General features: G+C 48.6%; 1 protein-coding gene across 1 annotated transcript in view; it reads right to left on the bottom strand.

Annotated features, from left to right (window-relative positions):
* Window positions 1-345: 345 nt before the first annotated feature.
* Window positions 346-25,132, bottom strand: part of LOC147685259 (nmrA-like family domain-containing protein 1) — a 58,556-nt gene continuing 33,769 nt past the window's right edge. Inside the window, exon 5 of the mRNA XM_086941152.1 lies at window positions 346-1,056. Coding sequence (XP_086797278.1) covers window positions 877-1,056 — 180 coding nt within the window. The 3' untranslated portion in view covers window positions 346-876. The remainder of the gene's footprint in view (window positions 1,057-25,132) is intronic.

Here is a 25,132-nt window from a genome sequence, read left to right as displayed (position 1 = left end):
AGACCCTGTAGTACATTAGTTTAGTGAGTCCGTAATTGCGAGTCGCAATTATTCACAATTTGCGACTCGCTAAACTCAATGGTCGTACATATGCCCCTTACTCCCTTCAAGAGTTGGTATAAACCCCTTCCCATAGTGAGAAAAGGAAGGAAACACCTCCAAAATAACAGCAGGGTTGGAGGGCAAAGTATTTCCCCACAAGGAAATACATTTCCCAGTGTGGAAAAGAGCAAGTGCAACTACATTGATGCAAATACACTTTTAAGTGCACATTATGTATTTAAGCATAAAGAATTTTTTCAATAACGTTAATATGAATTCACAAACAACTGCCTTGAATGCAGATTACACTGTGCTGTCCAGAAGTAATCCTGGAAACATTTATTAATCCAAGACATTTGAACATCTTTTCAATCTATAATATTACCCACATTCCAAAAGAACACAGGTGGATAAGCCTCTACTAAAACGTAACTTGTCAGCAACAAGTGGTACATGCGAAGGCTTGATCTGTCCCATCATGATCTTTGAATGGACTTGTCTGAGAAGTAAATTCCTGGTCAATGGCAAAAGGTGGCACAAGTTCAGAAACAAAAACTGTTTGGTGAATTGTATTTGAGAAATAACTTCTATGCACTGCTGCAAGAACAAATTGTTTACAAATTGGGATTCAAAGGTTTTTCATACAAGATGCATTGCATTAACTTGGGCTAATCCAAAGCTTCTGATGGTACACAAGGAAGCATCCAGCACTTTAGATAAAGTTCAACTTTGAAAGCTTTATGTGTTGCAGGAAGACATTTCAGAGAATGTTGTTCTTTGAAACAAAGCACAAGAAAAGTCCCAGCTTATCAATCAATGTGCATGATCCAGCCACTACAGGTCTTTGAAGGCATCTTTCTTCAGCTCCATCCACTCTGCAAACTTCTTGGCCTTGGGGTTAAGCTGTAACGTGAGCTGTATGTCACGGTTCGGTTTCATTTCGTAGAAACGGAACATGTTCGCCAATTCTACAGCACCAGGGAAGCCCAGTTTCTCATAAGCTTCGGGAGTCATCTGAATAAAGTTAAAAGGAAACAGCAGCATTAAAAAAGGGACAAACATTACACAAATGTAATACACAAACAATAAAAGTAGTGTCTGCACGAGGTTGAGGCTCTTTCCTCGAAGGGCAGGTTCGAGATAAGGCATTCACTCATGTGTATTAAATGCTGTAGTTGGTCCATTTTTTTTTAAACTATAGGGGTTACGTCCGTTTCGGGGGCCCGGTAGGACATGCAATATTTTTTCAAAAAGAAATTACCTGGCCACCAGTTTTGGAACTGCTAGTTACTCATGCAGATTTGGAAATACAACACATCACGTCATTGCATTTTACTTTCACAGTTGTATTAATTCAACTTAATTTCAAACAGACTTTCATTTTTTTGAAGCATAAAAGAATACACATTTATACATTCCTCATGAATAAATATTAACACATAAAAAAACTGGACAATTCAAAACTTAAACATGATGACAATAAATTCTAATCTAGCGATTAATTCAAACAATTACACCAGTCGGTGATTCAAACAATGCCTGTAGGCGCTATGATATTGAGCATTGTTCAGTTCATTGAGCGCTTCAAACAGGTATACTGCGGGGACATCTTTCTCTGGATGAGATTTGCTCTCTGGGTATATTTCATGTAGTGGCACCCTCTCTAGAGCTTCAATTAATGTGGATCCCTTGCAGACAAAATATTAGCATGCTGACGCGTTTCCAATCCCCCTCTGCCTCAGGGGATCATCAGAGCTTAGACCACGGTGTAATCTCATCTTCTTTGCTGAAATCCATCTCCTAATAGTATCCTCCTAGACACTGGAGTCTAAGTGTTTACTTGCGATGACTCCCAGCTTGTATCCTTATTTGCGATTTACATTGAGCCAAAATATTTCATTGAGGGCCTTACATTCCACCTTGTGGTCCATGGGCACCATTCCCTTGCCTACCATTCTTTACCCTGTCCAGCCTGGGACCCACTGTTCAATATTGCATTCAGCAGTAAATACCATCAAGGGTCAAATAAAGCATGGAAACGTGAGATTAATACAAATAACCAACAGCTGGAGTACTTTGGTTAATACAAGTAATTTCTCAATTTCATATCTAAATCCTCCCCTCTTGCCTTTGGTTAAGCAGGTTTTTCTACCAGACACATCGGGACCAGAAATGTGATTACCGACACAAATTGTGCAATTCCATGCCTTCCACAGCCATAAACATCCTAAATCAGAGTACATGATTATCTGCAACAAGTTACAGAATTACTTCCATGTATTTTGGAAATCTCAAAAATTAATATCCATACGATGCATCACTTTCTCTACCCTACCAGCATGAGACTTGTATCAGACAAGTAGAGAAGTTAAGGATCTTTAAACCACACAAGGAAAGGGGGATTACAGAGCCGCAACGGATCGCAGAAATCCCATGTCTGAATCTGAAGTCATATAGTCCGGTGTGTTACTAACACACCAAGGGCTTTAAGATGACAACCTTGCAAAAAACTGAGTCACGAGGTCATGAACTGAAAAAGATACTGTGGAAGCACAGCATTAATAAAGGACAGAGGACATCTTTTCTCCCGAAATATGTATTGGCAAAGCCAAATCGGTCTAGTCTTTGAGCCCTGCTGGCTTTGCCAATTGTTAGTAGACACACTGTACAGCTTACTCATCATTTTGTATGTTTTGAAGGTGCATACCAACAGGAAAGGTTAACTCTTCTGACACCATTTCTGAAAGTCTCATTTACACGGGAGGGAGAACAGCCAAGAGGTAAAGAGTAGTAATCCTGAAAATGAAAGGTGGACAAAACAGAAGAGTGGACAGTAAATAATTCCAGCATCAAAGTAATCTGTAAGCTTATTGCAAGAAAAGGAAACTCCAGCCACAGGAGCCAGCGGAGGGAGTTAGAATATCTTCAAAACTCCCCACTAAAGTACAAACATTACAACATTCCACAAGAACACACCATAACACAGGCCAAAGGGAAACATGCAGGAGATGCCAAATACATGTTCTAATAAATACACCTACTAACTATATCACATATTTCCCACTGCCAAAGAAAAACAAACTTCACACAAACCAAAAATCCTAAGGAATAGAAAAATGAAAACATTTCAGATGGGATTATGGATTACAATTTTGTTAAAATTCCAAATCCTATCATCCAACTTAACAGCCCCATGAAATACTTTGGTCACTCGATAAAATCTACAACACATGAAGAATGGCCTCATTCCCTTTGCTAGTTTCACCTTTACCATATCCACCCCACCTTAACACCAAGGGACGGGACTGGACTGCTTTACAGCGGTCAGACAGTTTTTTTTCTTTCACATTGCATGTACAGTTCTCTAGCCTTTCCTCATTTAAACCCTCTCGTGAAGTGTTGTACCTGCTTACCAAGGGCAGACACATAATACATGGCATGCATTGTTTAAGCAAATAAAAAAGGAATTCCCATTGTACAGGGAGGAGTAACCCTATATTCCACTATCATATCCTTCACCACTAGGAAACAATCATGCCCTCCATGTTTTGCAACTAGAATTTTCTTGGAGCATTGCATCATTTCACCATCCCATTTGCGTTTGGGTGGTACAAGGCACGCTTCTTGTGTAGAATACCTCATTCAGAAACTTAATCTCTTTTGAGGTAGAACACCTGGTTGAAAAACCTGATCAGCGAAGATTGAGATTTCTTGCCCTACACTGACCTCAGGCCACCTCAACACCTCGAATGCATGGCCATTAGTACCACTAAATACTTCGGCATACCAAAGTTCAAAGGTCCCATGATCTCCAACAATAATTCCTCACTCACTGCCAGGAATCTCATGACAAATTATAGGAGATTTGATTTTCTGCGTCTGATCACTCACCTGGCAGTCATAATATCTTGCAATATTTTCCACCTGAATGTCCATACCAAGCCACCAATAATGATCTTGTAATCATTACTTGGTCTTGCATAAGCCCCGATGACCTTAGTGTGCAGGCTGCACCAACTGACTTCACACCACACGGAGGAAATAACCTTCCACATTTGACTATTAGCTGGTCGCTAACATGAAGCTCACCCAAACCTTCATGAAAAACCATTCCGCTAACTGAAACCTCACTAACACCCTTGATAGATTCCCTGACCTTTGAGGGAAATTCTTCCTGGTCAGTTTCACTCAACCACACTTCCATCAGAAAGTTTACATACCCTGACCTCATCTTTCCACTGTGTATCTTCCCCAGCACTTAAAGACTCTGATCAAATTCAATAAACAATCTGTTGTCTTATTGTTAATACCAGGAATAAAGGACACAGAAAAAGTATAATCCTGCAAAGCAGCCAACAATCTATATATGCAAAAAGTAACAAACCTTTTCTTGCCAAAAGCCTCTTGAAGAGGTTTGTGATCAGTTTCAACAACAAACTTCACACCCCATAAAACTTGTTTGAACTTCCTTACTGCCCAGTTCACTGACCTCCTAAAGCCTCCTTTTCTATGTTGGGTTACTGAACCTCTGCTCCTTGCAAAGAGTAGAGTACAATCGTAACGTCACAGCCATCACAGTACTGTCTCAATACAGCACCCAAACCTCTCCCTCGCATCAGTCACAAGAATACAAGGCAAACCAGTAACAAAGCTCTCTTCAAAAAGACTGCACGAAAGCTAAACTAGTTTGATATTAGAAAATTCTTGCAATTTTTTGGCCCAATTCAACTCGACCATTTCTTGAGCAACTGCCAAATAGCGAAGTTTGACAAGCAAAATTAGGAATTAACTTGCTACAAAACTCAGCCATACCCATACAAACTTGCATTTCTTCTTCCTTGAAGTGATGTGGCAAATCTGTAATGGTTAAGACAATATCAGTTCTGGGTTTAACATCTTCAGCTATGATAGCATGACCCAATAAACCTTTTTACGGTTGACAAAACTTGAATTTGTTGACTTTCAAATGAATACCTTCAAGACTTAGAACACATAATGGAAGGACATTTATAGAGCACATGGCTACCCCGAAGCATCCTAGAGCTAGTAACTGACACAGGGGACCAGAAAAGCTAAGGAAAGAGCATGGTCTTTAATTGCTTCCAGAAAGCCAGGTGGTCATGGATTGAGCGAAGGTGGAGCGGCAAGGAACTCCAGAGTTTGGAAGCATTTGAGGAAAGAAACGAACCACCACTCCTAGACCTCTTCATCCTAGGAATCTCTGCCAAGTAGAGATCTGATCGAAGATTAAGATTGGCTTTATATGGACGAATCATGGAGATCATAGGTGGGCAGAGTCCCTGCCTTATGTACTAAGCACAAGGCCTTGAACCTAATCCGTTCCTGAACTGGGAGCCAGTGGAGGGAGCGGAGGGCCGGTTTGGTTGATAGCCTATTGGTGGTTCCCATCAACAGTCTTGCAGCACTGTTTTGTACGGATTGAAGTTTAGACCGCGGAGATGGGAGCGCCCAGGCACAGGGCGTTCGCGTAATCCAGTATGGAATGTATTCATGATTGGACCAGTACTTTCTTAGCCACAAAGGAAAGGAGGGGCAGGACCCATTAGGCCATTCTAAGTAAGCTGTAGCAGAGAGCTGCTGTTTTCCTAGCTTGGATTTTAAGAATGAGGTCCTGGTCCCATGCAAGAGGGCCACACCAAGATGGGATTATAGCGGAGAGAGTTGCCTAAAATCATAATCCCGTTTTTTCCTCCATTAAACCTAAGCTGGGAGTCATCCATCCAGTTTGAGATATCGTTTACACAGGAGTAGAGGGTATGGATTTACTGTTCGGCTTGATTGAGCCAGACCACCAGTTGAATGTCATCGGCATAGGTGATTATCCGGATTCCATGTGGAGCTATTCTGGCTGCTAGAGGGGACATAAACATTAAAAATAGGTTGGCTGAGTGAGGAGCCCTGAGGCACCCTGCTCAGGAAGTGTGTGGGCTCAGAAAAAATATTTCTCAAAAACCCGAAAGGTTCTTCCCTCCAGGAAAGAGGCTAGCCATTGGAGGGCTGTACCATCCATTTCTATGTTCCAGAGTCGCCGGATCAGAATAGAGTGGTTCACCATATCAAAAGCAGCACTCAGGTCCAGGAGTAGAATGGCCGCCAAACCTCCAGAGTCTAAGATTTCTACTTTCCTCTACCACAGTCAATAGAGCGGTGAGGGGGTGGAGGGTTTAAGTCAATTTTTGATAATCTTAAAGGTTTTTATGGGAGAGTTGGACGCTGCTAAGAATCTGTTCTCATAATAAGATGCTTGAGCTTTCCTTAATTCTGCATTGTAGGCAAGAATGGCTAGCCTATAGTCCTGTTCTTTAGAAGGAAGAAACTCTCCTCCAATGTCTTTCCTTCACTTTACATTGCTGCTTTAAGGGGCATAATTCCGGTGTGAACCATTGGGCATTATGGGGCCCTGATGATTCATTTATCTTGATCTTTGGGAGGACCGCATTGAGTGATTCCTCGATCCAGCAGAGAAAAGTTAAGCTAGGGTTTGTCTTTTCCAGCTCCTGGGACCATTTCCCTAGGGGGAGCTTGTTCCAGGGGCGACCAAATGTCCAGGATGATGGAGTCATGGGTCTGGTTGTCTGGGGTGACCAAACAAGATCAGTAAGTGATCCATCCATGGTAATGAATAGGGTCAGTTCCCTTAAGGTCGGCTAGGCTAGAGAACACTTGGTCGAGAAGATGTCCTCTAGCATGAGTGGTCTTACTCATTTTTTGGGAGAGTTTAAGAGATCAGAGATCTCTGGACAGCTTGCATGCATTGAGAACTAGCGGCTCATCAAAATGGAGGTTGAAATCTCCCAGGATCGTGAAAATGCCTGTTGTGCTGTCAAATTTATAGTGGCCTCGAGCAGTGAGTTATTAAATGACCCCACTGGCCCGAGGGGACGATAAATCAATGCCGGTAAAGACGAGAAGTGGGCAGAATTCAATAGAAAACTAAACATTCTCGCAGTCTGAGCGGGTTGCCCAGGAGGCGACAGGTAAGCTGTTTCTTATGGGCAATGGCGAACTCACCACCTCGACCCGTCGGTCAATTCTTTGTAGCACGAAGCCAGGGGGAAGAGCTTGCGCAATATCTGGCTCTGAGCTAGGGGGTGAGCCATGTTTCCGTAAGGAAAAGTAGATCAGGGTCTCGGTCTCTGAGAAGCATCAAGATCTCTGCCGTATGTGTGGGCAGGGATCTACAATTGGAGGAAGATTCTAAATTCAGCTTTATTGTGGGTGTGGTCTAGCCTGTGTGGTGTAAGGTCATGCTTACATGTAGGGCATTTGATTGAGATCTTGTCAGGGGAAAAGACTTGCCCACAGTTAGTTCATGGGGAGTTTAGTTTCCTGAAGTGGGCACTGTTAGAAATTTAGGGGGCTGTAGTGAACGATGCAGGGGTCATAGCCACTCCAGGAGTTGACAGACTGACAAACAGCATCCAAACGGCATCCTGCTAAAACAGAAAATCCCAACTGGTGTAAAAAGCAGTTAGAGCCTAAGAATCTTCAACCAAGCAATTCTGGTGAAAAGCAGAGATTAGAGCCAACGTGAAGAACTTGGCATCCCTCAATAGGCGTACCATCTTAGAAATGTTAGGTAGGGGGTACCCTGTCCTCAACTACTTCACTGTTGAGCTTTCATAGATCCCTGCAAAGTCTGATCTCGCCATAATTCTGGGTGGCAACTACTGCAGGTGCAACTATCCCCTCCTCACCTAATCGATTCAAATCCATCTTGACTGCAACCTTCAGGATAAACCATATAGCCCTAACCTTAAACACAACAAGGATATCACCAGTCTTGAATTTAATGTAATGCACATAACCTTTAATGCCACCCACTTTTTCAAAAAACACTTCTGGAAATTCATGTAACATTTCTGGAACAGTATTTACCTTTCGGATTTGAACCTGGGGATTAGCATTGGGATCAAGATACATTCTCAGAAGCTTACCAAACACAAGCCAGGCACAAAATTAAACAAAAACAAACTGCAAACTCAACTGACACCAGTTGAGAAAGACTTGATCACATGTAGGAAGAACAGCCACAAGTTAAAAAGCAGTAATCTTGAAAGTGAAAGACTAAAGCAGAAAAAAAAATCTGGTTACCCGACAGGATATGAATACTGCATATTCATATCCTGTCAGGCTCGGTTGATCGTTAGATAAATTAACATAATATTTATGGCCACTTCATAAATATGGGAGGTCCAGTGGGGTAATCTTAAAAGACATGGAATTTAAAAGTGAGAACTCTGAATCAAGGCGAAGGAAAGGAGATCTTGCTAGAAAAACAATGTATTAAGAAAATATATCTATTGGAAGTCATCTATCTACCCGCCTCTACTAAAAAAGGTACTGAAAAGCTCTTTGGTGAGCGGGCCGGCAGGGAATGCCCGGGAGTACACATGTCTATTTCACCTTTGTTGGGCAGACGAGAGCAGAAAAGCAGTCAGAGAAAATGCGGAATCCACCGGTAATTACTCAAGCCGCATCCCAGACCATCATTTTGCACACCATGCCACACCAGTTTGGACCCAACCATATGCAAATCAGCCATGACCCTGCTCCAAAAGGACAGTCCAACACAATCTGCTAGCCCTAACCAGGTGCTACCAATATGGGAGACCAATAAAGTCTGACGAAGGGCACCACCCATGAGACAGATGGGGAGCCAAACGAGTCAATCTCATGGAGGCGGATCGAGAATCTTGCCGTCGCACTTTCAGCGTGCTAGGAACGAGGTTGAGGGGAGAGGGGGGGGAAGAGGGTGGGAGCTGGGAGAGGTGGGGGATGAGGGGGGGAGTGTGAGTGGAAAGTTAGTCTGTTTTTGTCTGCCTTGTCCAGGTTGTCTAGTTCGTCCTGTCGGTCTTATCCGAAGTACCGGTGTCTCTGGACTACTCTGTCAACTCCTACTACACACAATCCTTTCTACATCCTGCTCAACACTTGCCCAAAGGAAACCAGATATACGGGAATGGGATCTCATCATAGCGAAGCTCCTAACCAAAGAGGGACCCTGGAGGGATGCCGACGGGGCACAAGGTTGACTAACAAAACCAAAAACAGGGAATGCTACCCACAATGAGGTGCGGGGAGGATGCGGGGCACGCATTCAATCTAAGATGTGTCGCACAACAGCTCCCTGGCAAATAATCTGAAGATAGTCTCCCTCAATGTCAAGGGCCTTAACCAAGGATGTGGAATTCCTATAGCCCGACTCCCGGGACATATTGTTTGGGGTCAAGGGCAACAAGTTTAAGTGTATTTTGGCCTTGGGACAAGTAGGCCCAACCCCGCCAGTTTACAGTATCACTTTATGGATCAGGATAGGGCAATGTCTGCAGTTAAGGTAATATTTGTGTCCATGTGTTAAATGCTGTTCAAGATTGTATTTATGGTTCATTAATGCAAAGCCTTTATTATAAGGGTGAGCCCTAAAAGTAAACGCTGTAAGCTCGGCCTGCACTACTGACGGTGGTTTCAGTATAAATGTGTATATACGTTTTCAAAGTTTAGTAATATGAGGCTATGTATAATGATCCCAGAATGCTCCGATTATATGCAAATATTTGCTGAAGCTTCAAAGCAAGAGTGATGATTCTTTGCTTTCAAAATAAAATGTTTAAAAAAATGCAAGTAGGAAAAAAAACATTTTGCTACTGTAAGATTAGGTACCATATCTTTGCTGCATCATTTAGCAACATGTTGATGTATGCTTGTATTTCCCCAAAAATATTCATAATGGAAAATCAGTGTAACCAGTTTAAATACGATTACCGAAAACAAAAATAAACAAGCAGTGGCAAAGCCTTTGGTTTTGTCAATGCGAGACTTGTTCAAGCATGGTTTTTGTAAAACTGTATCCGTGTGGGAGCTGCTGGACCCTCACCATTCTAACAAGCATTGGCAAAGAGCCCTGGCATAATTAGAGAGGTTATATCAGAACTCCTATATAATGAGATTTCTGCTGTAGTTTGTCGCCGCATTACATGGCACAAAAGGGAGAAGTGGATTTTGTTACAGGGCAACTAGATTTATGAAGCAACATGGCCCATGGACAATAAGATATTTTATTAAATTCCACACCCCTGCCTTAACCACCCAGTCAAGAGGAAGGTACTAGACTACTCAGCCAAGACTAAAAGGGACGTCATACTGCTACAAGAAACCAAATTATCCCTAGAAGACGCGGCTAGAGTTAAGGCAAGATAGAAAGGACAGACTGCATGCTCAGCAGCGGTAGGGAAAAAATGAGGAGTGATCACCAACAAGAACTCTAGAATCACCAAAGAGGACCAACTGCACGATGACGCAGGTAGACTACTAGTAACAGTTGAAGAGGGAGCGAAACAATCCTAGTTGCGAACATATACGCCACAAACAGATGACACCGCATACTGGGAAGATGTCTCCAAGAGACTAGTAGAAAAGGCCCAAAATGACATGACCGTTTAGGCGGGTGACTTCAACTTAGCTCTTGACTACACCCTGGACAGATAATCACAAGCGCACACCCTTCCCCCAGCCTCACATAATTTAAAAAAAAAAAACACATGAAACAGATTCCATCTTTGGTATCCATGGAGACTACAACACCCGGACACCAGAGACTATACTTTTTACGCCAACCCATACAACTCCTACAGTAGACTAGACTACATCCTAATATCAGGCACTCACACCCACCTAATAGACCACTCTGAGACAGCGGCTAGGACCATCTCAGATCACTCATGCATCAGCTTGCAACTGTCGGGCCGACACAACAAACACATCACACACAAGTAGAGGTTAAATAACGCTGTCCTGACAAACCAAGAAGACGAGGCTAAAATAAAGCAGGCCATTAACGAGTACATTAAACAATATGGGAGATATGGAACCCAACGTCGTGTGGGACGCTCTAAAAGACAGTCAGAGGGACACTAATCAACATCATGGCTAAACAGAAATGGGTAGCTAGATTATATCTAGACACGTTAGAAACTGATATGGGTTTCCTCTAGACTTTTGATATCTAAGGTACAAGGAACACAACCTCACTAAAAGAGTTGACGAAAAAAAAATTCGAATACAACAGGATTCTGAGTGAAAGGGCAGGACTGGATTAACAAATACAAACAGATCAACCTATGCAAGGCCAATAAAGTAGGGAAATCCTTAGCTACATATCTGAAGACAGAGGCAACATACCTTATCATCCATCACTGACTCACTCAACACGCACACTCAGCACAAAGACATCTTACGTACGTTCTGTGAATTTTACCAGGAACTATATAAAAGACGACTCACTAGACCATGACTGAGTCAATGATTACCTAAACAGACTTAACCTTTCCAAGATAAACGAGGAAGCAATCACACTTGGTAGGGAGATGAGCACTTCCGAAATTACGTTGGCAATTAACTCGCTTAAAGACAAAAAGGACCCAGGCCGGACAGCTACACAGCGTCCTACAAAAGCTTTAGGCCACAACTACTCCCAACCATGAAAAAGGTCTTCCACCACTGCGAGGGGGAGCGAAGGGTGACCAATACTATGGCGGAAGCAAACATAATTATCCCCAAGGAAAGCAAGGACACTCAACACCCCCAAAACTACAGACCCATATCGCTCAACTTGGACTGCAAAATCAATGACAAAATACTAGCCACAAGACTCAACACAATCCTCCCACAGCTGATAGGCAACTCACAAGTAGGCTTACTGAAGACACGCATGTCACATAACACAAGACTCCTGTGCCACGTTCTCGAACAGTCGGCCAAATCTAGTAAACAGGCCGTGGCAATCACCCTAGACGCAGAGAAAGTCTTCAACAGGGTCCTGGCATTCCTAGAACAATGCATGAGGTTAAAAAACTTGGGAGCAAAATACACGCGGAAAGTGATAGCTATTTGCGCCGTGGTTTTGCGTATAGTGCAATCAAGAGGGGGGTCTCATAACAACTCACCCTACAGCAAGGGTGAAGACAGGGCTGCCCCCTGTCCCCTGCGCTTCTTACTGGCGCTCGAACCCCTGATAAGGGCAATCCTAACCAACAGAGGTGTGGCAGGGGTCCATATAAACAAGGCCACAGCCAAACTAGCAGCCTATGCAGACATACTCACTCAGAATAACCCCAAATCCTCCATCCCTGCCCTCATGGACAACATCGGTAAGTACTCAGCCCACTCAGGATATAAACTCCGAGACAAAACGGAACGCATGCCTCTCATTATCCATACCACCAGAGGGGTACTTGACAAGTCAGGTCTTGTATGGCAACCCGGGTTCATCAGATACCTAGGGATCCATTTCGGCGAACAACTGTGGATTTAACGAGAAGCTAACCTATCCTGGTGGGGCAGAGTAAACAATTAAGATTATCACTCCGGCGATCAACTACCTGGCCGAATGGATCTAAATTACACTTTGATGACTTCCACCACAAGACTGACAAATTGCTTGACAAATTGCTAAACAAATTCCTTTGGCAAGACAAAAAACAGAATAAGCCTGAAGAAACTACGATTAGAGAAGAAACTAGGGGGCCTGAACCTGGCAGACTTCAGAACTTTTCTGACTGCATTCATTGCGAGACAGGGGATCTATTGGATCTGTCCCAACCAGAGCTACACGCCGGTGTGGCTCACGGTGGAGAGGGCCATACTCAATAACCTCGACCCACTAACACTACAAACCACAAACAATCACAAAACATGAGCCTCATTCAAAAACACCAGACTTGCCCTGATTAAGGTAGATAAAAAATCTAAAATACAGCATTAAAGACTAGAAATGGGAATCGCTGTGGGGAAACTCAAAAATAAAATAGAGGGAAACCCCTAACCATAGACGCATGGAAAAGCCTAGGGATCTCATTCCTAGCCCATCTGGAAGAAGAGGGAGCACCCCTAACTTTCAGCAGGTTACAAAAACGTCATCCACTACCAGACATAGAACTCTACAACTTTGTTAAAATGAGAACTGCCCAAACCAAATCTAGCATAACCGAACACGTTCCCTCAATTTTCCAGTATATGGAGAGCCTAAACAAAATTGGCCATCAGGTCTACCACATCTACAAACTACTCAGCCCCAACACATGCACGCTTAACAAAACAACCAACCACTGGAAGGCAGAACTAGACTCCGCCCTGACCAAAAAAAGAAAGAAACCCCCTCTGGTCGACTCCCTCGAAAAGCATGCTCTCCTGTGCTTGCCCAGACACAGTTCTGACTGCTACACAAAGTCTACTGGACCCCGGCTCGCCTAGCAGCCATGGGTTTGAGGGAACACGACAGATGCTGGAACTGCGACATAGAACAGGGGGACCTGGCCCACCTCATTTTCCACTGCACAAAGGTCAAAACATTTGGGAGCAAAACTTTCTCCTTCATAAACAAAGCCCTAGGGTGCACCCTTAAAGCAGAGTTCTCCTCACTCACCACCGCATTCATAACATCTGAATGAGACTCGCAACATGACAGAAGCTTTCTTGATCTCTTACTAACTGCAGTAGGTAAAATAGTCCTCACCAATTGGAAGGACACATCCAAAGCAACATCCAAGGGATGGCTCAATTGGGTAACATTCTTGAGAGGAGCAGACTTCCCAGCCCTACGCAACACCATGGAGAAACGCTAATAGGGGACTGTGGGCTTCCCTGGACAGGTTCCTAGACCCATATGAAACACCGTGAAGGCACAGAATACCAGGGGCAGGACCCAACTCATCCCCTCTACTCAGAGCAGGACCCCCCCCCTTAGAATCTTTACTCCCCTTTTGTTTTAAAAAAAACATTTGTAAAATTTTAGCAACAATACATCAAAAAGGTGCATTTCTAGGTACACATTACAGCTTATAGTCAACAGTGCAGCTACTTAGCCAGAGAACAATCATACACAAATATATGCCATCTTCATAGAGCAATAATCGGATGGTCTCGACACAGAGCTGCCCCCACGTTAGACATCGCAAAATATGTGCGGTACCATCATATATGCATTGATTACAGTCCCTCCATTACAATACCAATTAAGGCAGCATATTGAATCATGAGCAGTAGAACTTAAGTAATGAGAAGGCAATCCAACCAGAACCAGACAGTACAGCAAGGCAGCCTTGCACTCCAGGTATGAAATATTTGGTACACAATCCAGCATCCTAATTCCAACCTCTCGTGGCCTAGCCCTTGCATGAGTGTCAAGTGAAATATTAGAGGGCCCTCAAGCTTGTGCTAAATTAGGTGTTTTGCGTCAGTGGAGTCATTCGCTTCTAGTAGGTAACACTGCAATGGAGCCCAAATATCAGTTGGCCGTGAGGAGACCGGTAATAACTCAGAATATGTACTTATCTGTTCCTGGCAATATGTAAGATCGTGTAGCCAATCCTTAAATTTCGGGGCCCTGCCCCATCTGCATGCAACTCTTTGTTTAGCCACAAGGAAGGCTAGAGCGGTAAATTTGCAGTGCACGGCCTGTATTGGTTCTACATACCCCAGGAGAGCCAGGATGGGGAAGGGCTCCATCCCAGTATTAATCATTTTGGACAATGCTGCAAACACCTGACACCAGTAGATTTGCACTTCATCACATTCCCACGCCAGGTGTAGAAAGTCAGCCCCTGGGGCATGACACCTGTCACAGTGGTCAGCGGTGCGTAGCTGAAATCTGTGCATTCGTACGAGTGTAGTATAATCTGTGTAAGAATTTGTAGTGCATAATTCTAAATCTGCTGCTTGATGAAACGCGTTCAGTCTGCTGTAGGCAAAACTCCCATTGTTTGTCTGTAAGTGGCGCCCCCAGCTCTTAGTCCCATTTTGCTTTGGCCGCTAGCGGTGGAGCGTCTACCAATGTGTGGACTGTTCTATAGATTGTGGAGACCAGTTTTTTGGGTGTCTCATCTTAAAGATGCGTTGCAATGGTGCAAGAACCTGAGGTTCCTGGGGAAAATCTGGTATAAGCGCTTTCAATCCTTGACAGTCTAATGTACAGGAAAGTGTCAAGTGGGGATGGCTGTATGCCTTCATATAAATGGTCCATCGATCGGAACACTCCAGCAGGCTACAGGTCACCCCATGTTGTGACATGTATGCCTTTAAGCAATTTGCGAAAGACTGCCTCCTGTAGTAAGGGCATATCCGGATGATAAACGAATGGCATTAGTGGCGAAGAGAGCATGTCAGACTGTAATATAGCCGACAGCCAGGTCCATGCATTTACCGTGCTCATTACTGTCCTAGGTGTCTTATCTCTACCCTGGGATGGGCGTATAGTGCCCCTTCTATTGGGATTGGATGCGCCAGCCAGTGTTCCGCCGCCACTTGAGCCACTAGGCTGTCTCACCCATAAGTAGGCATAGTAATACAGCTCAAAATCAGGGACGCCAATTCCCCCTTGATTGTATGGTCTAATGAGTGTCCCATTTGAGTCGAGGCGATTTTCCACCCCAAACCAAGCGAATGAGCTCCGCTCGGAGTTGCTGGAAAAAATACCAGCCCGGGTACAATGGAATGTTCAGAAACAGATAAACTGTGGCAATATTACCATTTTTTTCAAAGACGTTCTGCCCACCACGGACAGGGGGAGGGTGATCCATCTCGTGATATAATCTACAATACGGGTCATAGTCGTACCATAGTTTGCTCGTAATAGTTCATCTCTATCTTTTTCTATGTGGATCCCCAAGTATCTGAAATCTCATTCACACCAAGCAATGGGATAATCTAACACAAATTTCTCTGTGGACACCGTAAGAGGGAAGATACAGGATTTGCCCCAGTTTATCTGAATTTCGGAAAGCCTACCAAAGCAGCTAAACTCCGAGAATGGGGTTTAAGTTATGGCCGGGATCCCGCACATATAGGGTGATATCGGCATACATTGATATCAATATCTGTCTCTGGAAACATCAACGCTTTTTCCTTGTAGTGCTGCCGCAATGTCGGCGCCAGAGGTTCTGTACCAATAGCAAACAGTGGCTACAGAGGGCATCCCTGCCTTATGCCTCTAGTGATGGAAAAATCTGAGGACAGTACCATTAATAGCCACTTTGGCCACAGGTGACTCATATAAAAGTCTAATCCAAGATATAAAGATTGCCGGAAAGCCCATACGTTCCATCACCTGAAACACACAGTCCCACTCCAGTGAATCAAAGGCCTTGATGGCACCAAGGAATATGGCAGCCATTGGTTGGTCCTCATGGACCATGTTCAAGACCGGGAAGAAGGTACGTAGGTTATGTGATGTCGCTCTACCAAGGACGAAGCCCGATTGATCAGGCAGAATTAGTGTAGGGAGCAGGAGGTTGATACGAGTGGCAATTAATTTCACAAGTATTTTCACATCGTAATTGAGCAATGATAGGGGCCTGTACGAGTCGCAACTATTCACCGGTTTCAAGAGCGTGGTGATAAGCGTGGCACGCATGGAAGGGGAAGATGGCCAACCTCCAGTGCATCTTCATAGACCTCTCACCACCGGAGCCATAAAGTCAACGTATGCTTTATAAAATTCTATTGGGATCCCATCCAATCCCGTAGCCTTACCAGACTGCATACTCATGATAGCATCGTGCATTTAGTCTAGTTCGAAAGGGGCGCTTCGGAATGCTCTGTGCATCACTCAACGAACGTAGGGAAATGTCGTCCAGGTATTCCTGTAGTTGGAGACTGCCAGTCCTAGAGGACGTGTAAAGTGTAGTATAGTGTGTCACAAAAGCGTTAAGAATTTGCGTAGTGTCTCTATACACCACTCCATCGGTCCCTCAAGTTACAAGACAACGTTCGGCCACCGTGTTAATCTAATCGTCGCAGCAAGGCCCTTACCTGGTTTTTCGCCTTCGCCATATCGGCGAGCTATCCAGTGTTTACTCCTAAATTTGGATTCTCTAGCGGCTTCATCGGTATATTCAGTCAATTTTTCCCGTATGTTTGAGAGGGTCGCATCATCCGGGCAGGTAGCCAGGGATGTTTCAAGGATTTTGAGCTCAGTGTCTAGTTAAGTCAATTTCGACATTATACTCTTTAGTATTCCCGACCCCTTAGCTATGCAAATCCCACTTAAGGTTACCTTAAAGGCGTCCCAGATAGTCTCTACCTCCTTTACTGAGTCCTAGTTGCGCTTAAAAAAAATCTAAGGCTTCTTCGCGTAATTCTTCTTGAAACGCATTGTCTAGTAGCATCGTAGGTTGTAAGCGCCAGGCAGTTTTTGGAGGGCCTAAGTCTGTAGTCCTCAATGTAATTTTTACAGGCGAATGGTCAGAATAGGTTCGAGGGAGGTGTTGCGCTTTTATGAGCGCGGTGTAAAACTGGGGAGAGAAGTATGTAATTGAGCCTCGCCCATGATCGTGCCTGTGCCGTAAAGTGTGTACCTTCTTGTGTGTCAGTATGAAGAGGTCTCCAGGTCGCCCACAGCTCTGAAGAACTGAGTCATCTGTGTTCGGGCTGTAGCAGCACACCAGTGTGACCGCCAATTGTCCCAGTCTCCCCCACAGTAAACAATACCGTCCCTGAGCATCTAACTTGGTGCCCCCCATGGTGAAAGGTGTGCCCCTCTTGACAGGTGTTGGACATGCCCCAGAAACGGGCTCGCTCCCTCCCCGCACGACAGAGCCAGAGCACCGACCCTCCAGCAGCTACCCACAGAAGTCACCCGTGACCCGTCCCACACGGGACACCTGCCCCCGAACATCTCGGTATCACTGGCCCGGGCCACCGCCAGTACCCTTGCCCGGGCCCAGCCGCCATCTTGGACACTGCACCACAAGGCCGCGTGGCCTCAGCTCGACCATAACCCTGGGCCTGGCCCCGACATCCCGGCACCACCATCCACCCAGGAGGTGAACGGACCACTTGGCAGGTTAATGGGAGAGAGGAGCTCTCCCCCGCCAGGTGCCAATCGCCCCCAGCCTCCCCGGGCACTGGCTCCACCCCCCTGCTGGGTGTCTGGACTCCCTCATCCCGGACCTTCCGACCTCCCAGTGCGAGGGTCCGGACTTCAAAGGGCGCCAGACCTATAACTGGGGCAGCTCCAGAGCAGGAAGGCAGTTGTATCCTGGAGTCGAGAGACACCTAGAAGAACTCATCCTTGACGGACTGTTGGCGCTGCTGCAGCCCTGCCTTGCGAACTGTTGTCCTGCCTGCTGGCGCTGCCGCGGCCTTCTGCAACCTTCATCCTCGTCGGGACCTGCTGGTGCTGCCGCGGCCCGTTACCATCTACGAGCTCCTCGGGACCTGCTGGCGCTGCCGCGGCCCGGTACCATCTACGATCTCCTCGGGACCTGCTGGCGCTGCCGCGGCCCGATCTCCTAGAACGCCGAGCTTGAGGATTGTGAGCTGCCATCATTTCATCCACTACCAGTTGGTAACAGGTCTGTCCCGCAACCCCCCTTTTCCTTCCAAGAGACTAGAACTGAGGGGACCCCTGTGTCCAGACCTCCTTGTACCATACTACCGTACTTCAAGATTTGCTTATAAAGAACGTTAAACCTTATCTTTGTGTGGTGCCCATCTGTGGGGGGGAAGTTACTGGTCTGTACGATCGCTGGAGATGGCTCTCCCCGGAGACCTCTCCCCCTGTCCTCGGCCGACCCTCCAGGTCCCGTCTAACATTGGTGGCCAGCGGCGCGATCCGAACCAACGCGTACCGTACAGAGAGTAACTCACCCCACGACTAAACTACAATGTCAACGAAAGAGCGGATCCACAGAAATTCCAGATGGAGAAATTGGAAGAGTACAGCCATCGAGAGCTAAAACAATTTTGCATAGAACTAGGCATTGCTACCACCGGTCTGAGCACAAAAGACTATTTTCAACACGCCCTAGAATCTTGGGCAGAAACCGGTGCAGTCAGACCCCGGGACCAAGACGTCGAAGCGCCAGAGACAAACACCACTTCTCCCGAAGAAAGGAGAGCGGGTCTCTCCCGGGAAGAGATCCAAGAACGAGAAAAAAAAACCAGACTCCACGAATTGGAGTTGGCACGGCTCAAGTTGGACGGAGAGCTGAAACTAGCAGAACAAAAACTGAACTTAGAACACTTACGGCTCCGAGAAGAGCGGGAAGAAAAAGCAAAGACAAAGAGAACTCGAAGAGAAAAGACTGGCATACGAACCCGAGCGCAAGCTAGCTGAAATCGAATTGCGAAAACAAAACAAAGAACTAGGGGTGCCCGAGCAACCGCGCACCCCGGGCGCTACAGAACCGAAAGTCCACATCCCTAAAGATGTCGTCCGAGAATATTATAGGAACAACGACATACAACAGTGGTTCAAGGCCTATGAGATCGCCATGACCTCCCACTGGATCGATCGAAGTGACTGGGGAGCCGGCCTATGGGGGAGGTTCGTCAATGAAGGCCGCGATGCCCTGCTACAGCTCCCGGACCATCAGATGACGTCCTATGATCACATGAAGGCCGCCCTCCTCACTCGTTATGGGCTCACACCCGAGATGTACCGCCAGAGGTTCCGCGACTGCACCCGGATCCCGGGTACAACTTGATTGGAATATGTGAACTATTTCAGCCGAGCCTTCGAGGGATGGATCAAGGGTAGCCGCGTAACCACATACGAGCAACTCTTCAACCTCATTGTATGGGAGCACCTCTCCAACAACTGCTTCGTCGAGCTCAGGCAGCACCTCCTCGACAGTAAATTGACTGACCCTCGGCAGCTCGCCGCTGAGGCTGACCGTTGGGAGAGGACCCGAGTGGCCCGGAGTGGGCCAACCGAGCAGAACCGAAACCACCAAGGTCACCATCGTCCCTGAGGAGGAGGAGGCCAGGGCAGGGGCAGAGATGCCGTCCCGGCAGCTCCCGCCAACACCCTGCCCCCGGCTGGGCTGGGGAACCCTCCGATGCGCCCAGGGTTCCGAGCCAATGTCACTTGCCATCGGTTCCAGTGGGTCGGCCACTATGCCAGCGACCCGAACTGCCCAAAGAACCAGACTGCCGGGCCCCGCCAGGTCGCGGCCGCCGCCCTAGGGGAAGAACAAACGTCCGAAGAGCATGAAGAATACGAGCAAGAGCAGCCCGAGTGGGAACCTGCCGCCATGGTCCTGGCTTGCCTAGGGGGAAGAGACATGATCCCGCGGGTCCCCCTACCCGCGAACACCAGAAAGTACAGCCAGTGGGTGAACATCAATGGACGCAAGGCCGAAGCCCTGCGTGACACCGGGGCCAGCGTGACGGCCGTCCGCTGTCACCTGGTGACCCCAGAACAAATCCTCCCAAACGTCCTTTGCCCCGTCCGATCGGCCGACAACTCTGAGAGCCTGTGTCGGATGGCCTGTGTCCCCTTTGAATGGGGAGGAGTGTCCGCCATGCTAAAAGTGACTGTCCGCGATGATGCCCCCGTGGACTGCCTCCTGGGAAACTACCTCGAGAGTTCCCCGTGGGCGGCTGTTGAGAGAAGAGAACACCTGGGGATGTTGGGCCTCCTGGACTGGGTGTGCGTAACAACCCGGTCCATGGCCGCCCGTGCCATCCCCAGACCCGAAGAACCCGAATGGCCAGCACCTCCTCCCCCGATCACTCCAGAGGAAGACACTGTCCCTACTGACCCCCCCCAGAACGAGCCCCGGAGGAGCCCGCTCAGCCCCAGGACCTTCCAGACCTGACTCAGTGGCCTCAAGAGGGGGGACCCACCCAAGAACAATTCCGGCAGGAACAAAAGACCTGTCCCTCCCTCGAGGGACTCCGACAACAAGCCCTCGCCCAGAGCGCGGGAGACACCGCAGGGGCGCACTGGATCTACTGGGACAATGATTTACTATACAGCGAGCAGAGAATCGCAGAATTGGGGGCCAGTCGGGTGCTGGTGGTGCCCCTCCGCTTCAGAGACTTCCTTTTGAACTTGGCACATGATGTCCCCCTGGCTGGGCACCTGGGGCAAGACAAAACCTACAACCGTCTGGTGACTCACTTTTACTGGCCCAAGATGCGAAATGACGTTTCCAACCACTGCCGGGCCTGCCCCACCTGCCAGGCCAGCGGAAAGAGCAGCTGAAAACTCAAGGCACCCCTACAGCCATTTTCCGTCGTCACCACCCCGTTCGAACGGGTGGGAATAGACATGTGGGGCCCCTGGACCCCCGAACAGCACAAGGACACCAATTCGTCCTGGTGGACCACGCCACCCGCTATCCCGAGGCCATTCCCCTCCGAACAGTGACAGCACCAGTGGTAGGCCGAGCCTTGATGGGAATCTTCTCGCGAGTGGGCTTCCCCCGGGAGGTCGTCAGTGACCGGGGCACAAACTTTTTCGAAATATATGAAATCCCTCTGGCAGCAGTGCGGAGTCACCTACCGATTCACAACCCCCTATCACCCACAAGGAAACGGACTGGTCGAGCGGTTCAACCACACCCTCAAGGGAATGATTATGGGGCTAGAGGAACCCCTACGCCGCCAGTGGGACGTGCTCCTCCCATGCCTCCTCTTCGCCTACCGAGAAGTCCCTCGGTTTCAGCCCTTTCGAGCTCCTGTACGGGCACCCTGTCCGAGGGCCTCTCAGCTTAGTTAAAGAAGAATGGGAAATGGCCCCCCTGAAAACCCCTCCAGACGTCTATAAGTACCTCCTGACCCTCCGCAACCAGACCAGGCGATTCAGGGAGATCGCTAAAGCCAATCTTGAGGCCAGTCAGGAGGACATGAAGAAATGGTACGATCAACATGCCTCCTCCATTGAGTTCGAACCTGGTCAGCAGGTGTGGGTGATGTCCCCCACCGAACCGTGTGCCTTGCAAGATAACTGGACAGGACCCTTCAAGGTGGTCGAACGCAAGGGTCCTCTCACCTATCTCATCGACATGGAGTCCCCCGAAACCCCCTCCGGGTCCTCCACGCCAACAGACTCAAACCACACTTCGTGCACTCAGAACTCAGCCTACTGATGGCTACGGCAGTGGGGCGGAAGAAGACTCCGAGCCCCTCCCTGACCTACTGAGGACCCGGGAAAAAGATGGTTCCGTGGACGGGGTCCGACTCTCCGATGCCCTAACCCCGGAACAGCAGCGGGACTGTCGGGCCCTCCTGCTGCAATTTGTGAACTTGTTCTCCCTCACCCCCGGGGTCACCCCCTGGTGCCTTCACGACGTGGACACTGGAGACAGTCCCCCTATCCGACACCGGGCATACCGAGTCCCCGACCGGGTGCGCGCCTGCATCCAAGAAGAGGTCGCCAAAATGCTCACACTCGGAGTCATCGAGCCCTCAGACAGCCCCTGGGCCAGCCCAGTCGTACTGGTACCCAAGGCGGCTGCCCCAGGCACCACCCCCGAGCTCCGGTTCTGCGTCGACTATCGGGGTCTGAACGCTGTCACCCGAACAGACGCCCATCCTATCCCCCGAGCAGATGAACTGTTCGACTGCATGGGGGCTGCCCGCTACCTGAGCATCTTCGACCTGACAGCGGGCTACTGGCAGATCGGCCTCACCCCCAGGGCTCAAGAACGATCCGCTTTCTCCACCCCGGATGGGCACTACCAGTTCACAGTGATGCCCTTCGGTATGAAAAACGCTCCAGCCACTTTTCAACGACTTGTGAACCAGGTATTGGCGGGCCTCGAAGACTTCAGCGCCGCCTACCTGGACGATATCGCAGTCTACAGCCGCCACTGGTCCGACCACCTCTGCCACCTCCGAGAGGTCCTGCAGGCCCTTCAACGAGCCGGCCTCACCATCAAGGCCAGCAAATGCCAGATCGGCCAAGGGTCCGTGACCTACCTCGGACACCAAGTGGGGAGCGGTCTGGTGGCCCCTCTCCAGCTCAAGATCGCTGCCATCCAGTCCTGGCAGCCCCCCGTCACCCAGACCGAGGTACAAGCCTTCTTGGGGCTCACCGGATACTACCGGCGGTTTGTGACAGACTATGGCAGCATTGTGGGGCCCCTCACGGAACTCACATCCAAGAAGCATCCCAAAACGGTCAATTGGACCCCAGACTGTCAAGCGGCTTTCGAGAAGCTGAAGGCCGCCATGTGCACCGCCCCGGTGCTCCAGGCCCCCGACTACAGCAGTGAGTTCATCGTCCAGACTGATGCCTCAGACCATGGCATTGGGGCCGTCCTCTCCCAACTGAACCCCGAGGGAGTCGACCAACCATTGGCCTTCATCAGCCGCCACCTACTGGCCAGGGAACAGCGCTGGAGTACTATCGAGCGGGAGGCCTTCGCAGTGGTGTGGGCCCTCAAGAAGCTCCGACCCTACCTCTTCGGTACCCACTCGGGTACAAACAGATCGCCCCCTGCAATGGTTAATGCAGATGCGGGGGGAGAATCCCAAGCTGTTGCGATGGTCCATCTCCCTGCAGGGGATGGACTTCACTGTGGAGCATCGCCCTGGCCAAGACCACGCCAATGCGGATGGCCTGTCACGCTTTTTCCGCCTCGACGAGGAGAGTCCCCAAGAGGATGGGTGACTCTCCCCGCCTTCAGCTGGGGGGGGACGCATGTTGGACAGGCCCCAGAAACGGGCTTGCTCCCTCCTCGCATGACAGAGCCAGAGCACCGACCCTCCAGCAGCTACCCACAGAAGTCACCCGTGACCCGTCCCACACGGGACACCTGCCCCCGAACATCTCGGTATCACTGGCCCGGGCCACCGCCAGTACCCTTGCCCGGGCCCAGCCGCCATCTTGGACACTGCACCACGAGGCCACGTGGCCTCAGCTCAACCCTAACCCTGGGCCTGGCCAGGCCCAGAAACCACCATCCACCCAGGAGGTGAACGGACCACTTGGCAGGTTAATGGGAGAGAGGAGCGTTGATGGCTCTCCCCCGCCAGGTGCCAATCGCCCCCAGCCTCCCCGGGCGCTGGCTCCACCCCCCTGCTGGGTGTCTGGACTCCCTCATCCCGGACCTTCCGACCTCCCAGTGCGAGGGTCCGGACTTCAAAGGGCGCCAGACCTATAACTGGGGCAGCTCCAGAGCAGGAAGGCAGTTGTATCCTGGAGTCGAGAGACACCTAGAAGAACTCATCCTTGACGGACTGTTGGCGCTGCCGCAGCCCTGCCTTGCGAACTGTCGTCCTGCCTGCTGGCGCTGCCGCGGCCTTCTGCAACCTACATCCTCATCGGGACCTGCTGGCGCTGCCGCGGCCCGGTACCATCTACGATCTCCTCGGGACCTGCTGGCACTGCCGCGGCCCGACCTCCTAGAACGCCGAGCTCGAGGATTGTGAGCTGCCATCATTTCATCCACTACCAGTTGGTAACAAGACTGTCCCGCTACCCCCCTTTTCCTTCCAAGAGACTAGAACCGAGGGGACCCCTGTGTCCAGACCTCCTTGTACCATACTACCGTACTTCAAGATTTGCTTATAAAGAACGTTAAACCTTATCTTTGTGTGGTGTCCATCTGTGGGGGGGAAGTTACTGGTCTGTACGATCGCTGGAGACGGCTCTCCCCGGAGACCTCTCCCCCTGTCCTCGGCCGACCCTCCAGGTCCCGTCTAACAGGTATCACTGTGCCTCTCACGTATGTGGAATAGGAAGAAAAGGCAATATGAATTGCCCATCGGCTGGCAAAAGTGTGAGCAGCTTGGGCTTTGAAATGAGTTTCCTGGAGGAAAGCTATGTGTATTGAGTGGCGGTCTAGGTACGATAGTATTTGCTGCCTCTTCCTCAGGTCACCTAGTGATTGCACATTCCACGTAAGAACATTTAAATCAGTTTCCGCCATAAGCAGTCTGGGTTCCTGGGATCATACGCGTGCCTGTTGAGACAGCCAGTGCAGCAATCTAAATGTATTACCCCATGTGACCATTTCCTCCAGATGAGAATGGTATCCATGCAGTCTCAGCATCTGTGGTGCACCTGTTGCAGTAGTGTGTGCTGAAGCACGTGTGCACCAAATTCATTGCGTGTACAGCCCCCCCCCCCTCCTCCGACCGCCCCACAATCGTATCGAAGTGCAGCACCTTTTCGATATTCAATCCACTCAAACACGTAACAAACATTTCAAGTCCCCAAATCCCACCCTCCTCCCACTGAAGCATCCCCAACTTGCCAGTAGACCATACCCTCCCCCCTCACTTATCCCCAGACAACAAAGCAATCATACCCCAAGTAGGAAAACTCAATATTGGG

This window comes from Lissotriton vulgaris, chromosome 10 (genome assembly GCF_964263255.1).
Source record: "Lissotriton vulgaris chromosome 10, aLisVul1.2, whole genome shotgun sequence".
In the NCBI taxonomy this organism is placed as follows: Eukaryota; Metazoa; Chordata; class Amphibia; order Caudata; family Salamandridae; genus Lissotriton; species Lissotriton vulgaris.
This window is presented reverse-complemented; position numbering and strand designations above follow the sequence as displayed.